General features: G+C 47.6%; 1 protein-coding gene across 1 annotated transcript; it reads left to right on the top strand.

Annotated features, from left to right (window-relative positions):
* Nucleotides 1-291: 291 nt before the first annotated feature.
* On the top strand, nt 292-529 carry FOIG_16877 (uncharacterized protein; the record flags this gene model as incomplete). The annotated part of the gene is made up of 2 exons (XM_031218357.1): nt 292-432; nt 500-529. 2 exons carry the CDS (start codon nt 292-294, stop codon nt 527-529), a joined length of 171 nt encoding a protein of 56 aa, XP_031051929.1.
* Between the last annotated feature and the right edge of the window lie 236 nt (nt 530-765).

Genomic DNA, 765 nt, shown 5'->3' with positions numbered 1-765 from the left:
TATTCTCCAGTTTCACACGCTAATCCCCCCTCCTAGGCTTTGCTTATCCATACGGGCCAAAAGAAAGAGAAGCCTTGACAAAGCGCATTTTCTACTGAAGTAATGGTGACGATTTGTGCCTGAATCCTATTTTTCAAGTACATAGTACATAGGGTGCCTTGGAGGGTTGTAAACCCATGGTCTCGATGACCTAAATATAAGGTCGTCTAAAGTTATCTCATCCTACCGTGTCCGCTTCCACCTACGATAATAGGATGGCACGGGTTCAATCTCTTTTTAATTTGTCTCATAATGCCGGGCCACAGTGAGTTGCAGAGACTCGCCAGTCAATTCATGGATGAGACAGGAGACAAGGAGCCTCAGAACGTCGAACTTGGTAGGGAACAAGTCTTCCTCTGTGAATCGAAAGGCCGTGAAGCCGGCCATACCAAGGTGAGCATTAACTCGCATGACCTTCGAAGAAGTGTTGTAAAGTGGAACCAAAGCTGACGGGACCAAGCAAGATGGGAGACACCATTACAGTATTTAAGAGGGATGGCGGGGGTTCTCGATCGTCATTGTCGAGCTGTTCGGAAAAGAAGATTTGCTGTAGTGCTGATGGATACGAACCCCCACGGACTTGGAGAAAGCGCCTTCTAACCTTGCTGCTAAGAGTCCGTGGATCATGCGGTACATTTGTCTCTAAGATAGTCGATGTAGAGGTGGCGCTCTACATGACAGTAGTATCTTCAGATGGGGAGGAGAGCAGTAAGCGAGTCTTTGTCG

The sequence above is a fragment of the Fusarium odoratissimum genome, assembly GCF_000260195.1.
Source record: "Fusarium odoratissimum NRRL 54006 unplaced genomic scaffold supercont1.272, whole genome shotgun sequence".
Classification (NCBI taxonomy): Eukaryota; Fungi; Ascomycota; class Sordariomycetes; order Hypocreales; family Nectriaceae; genus Fusarium; species Fusarium odoratissimum.
The sequence above is the reverse complement of the archived record's forward strand: the minus strand, read 5'-3'. Positions and strand labels throughout refer to the sequence as shown.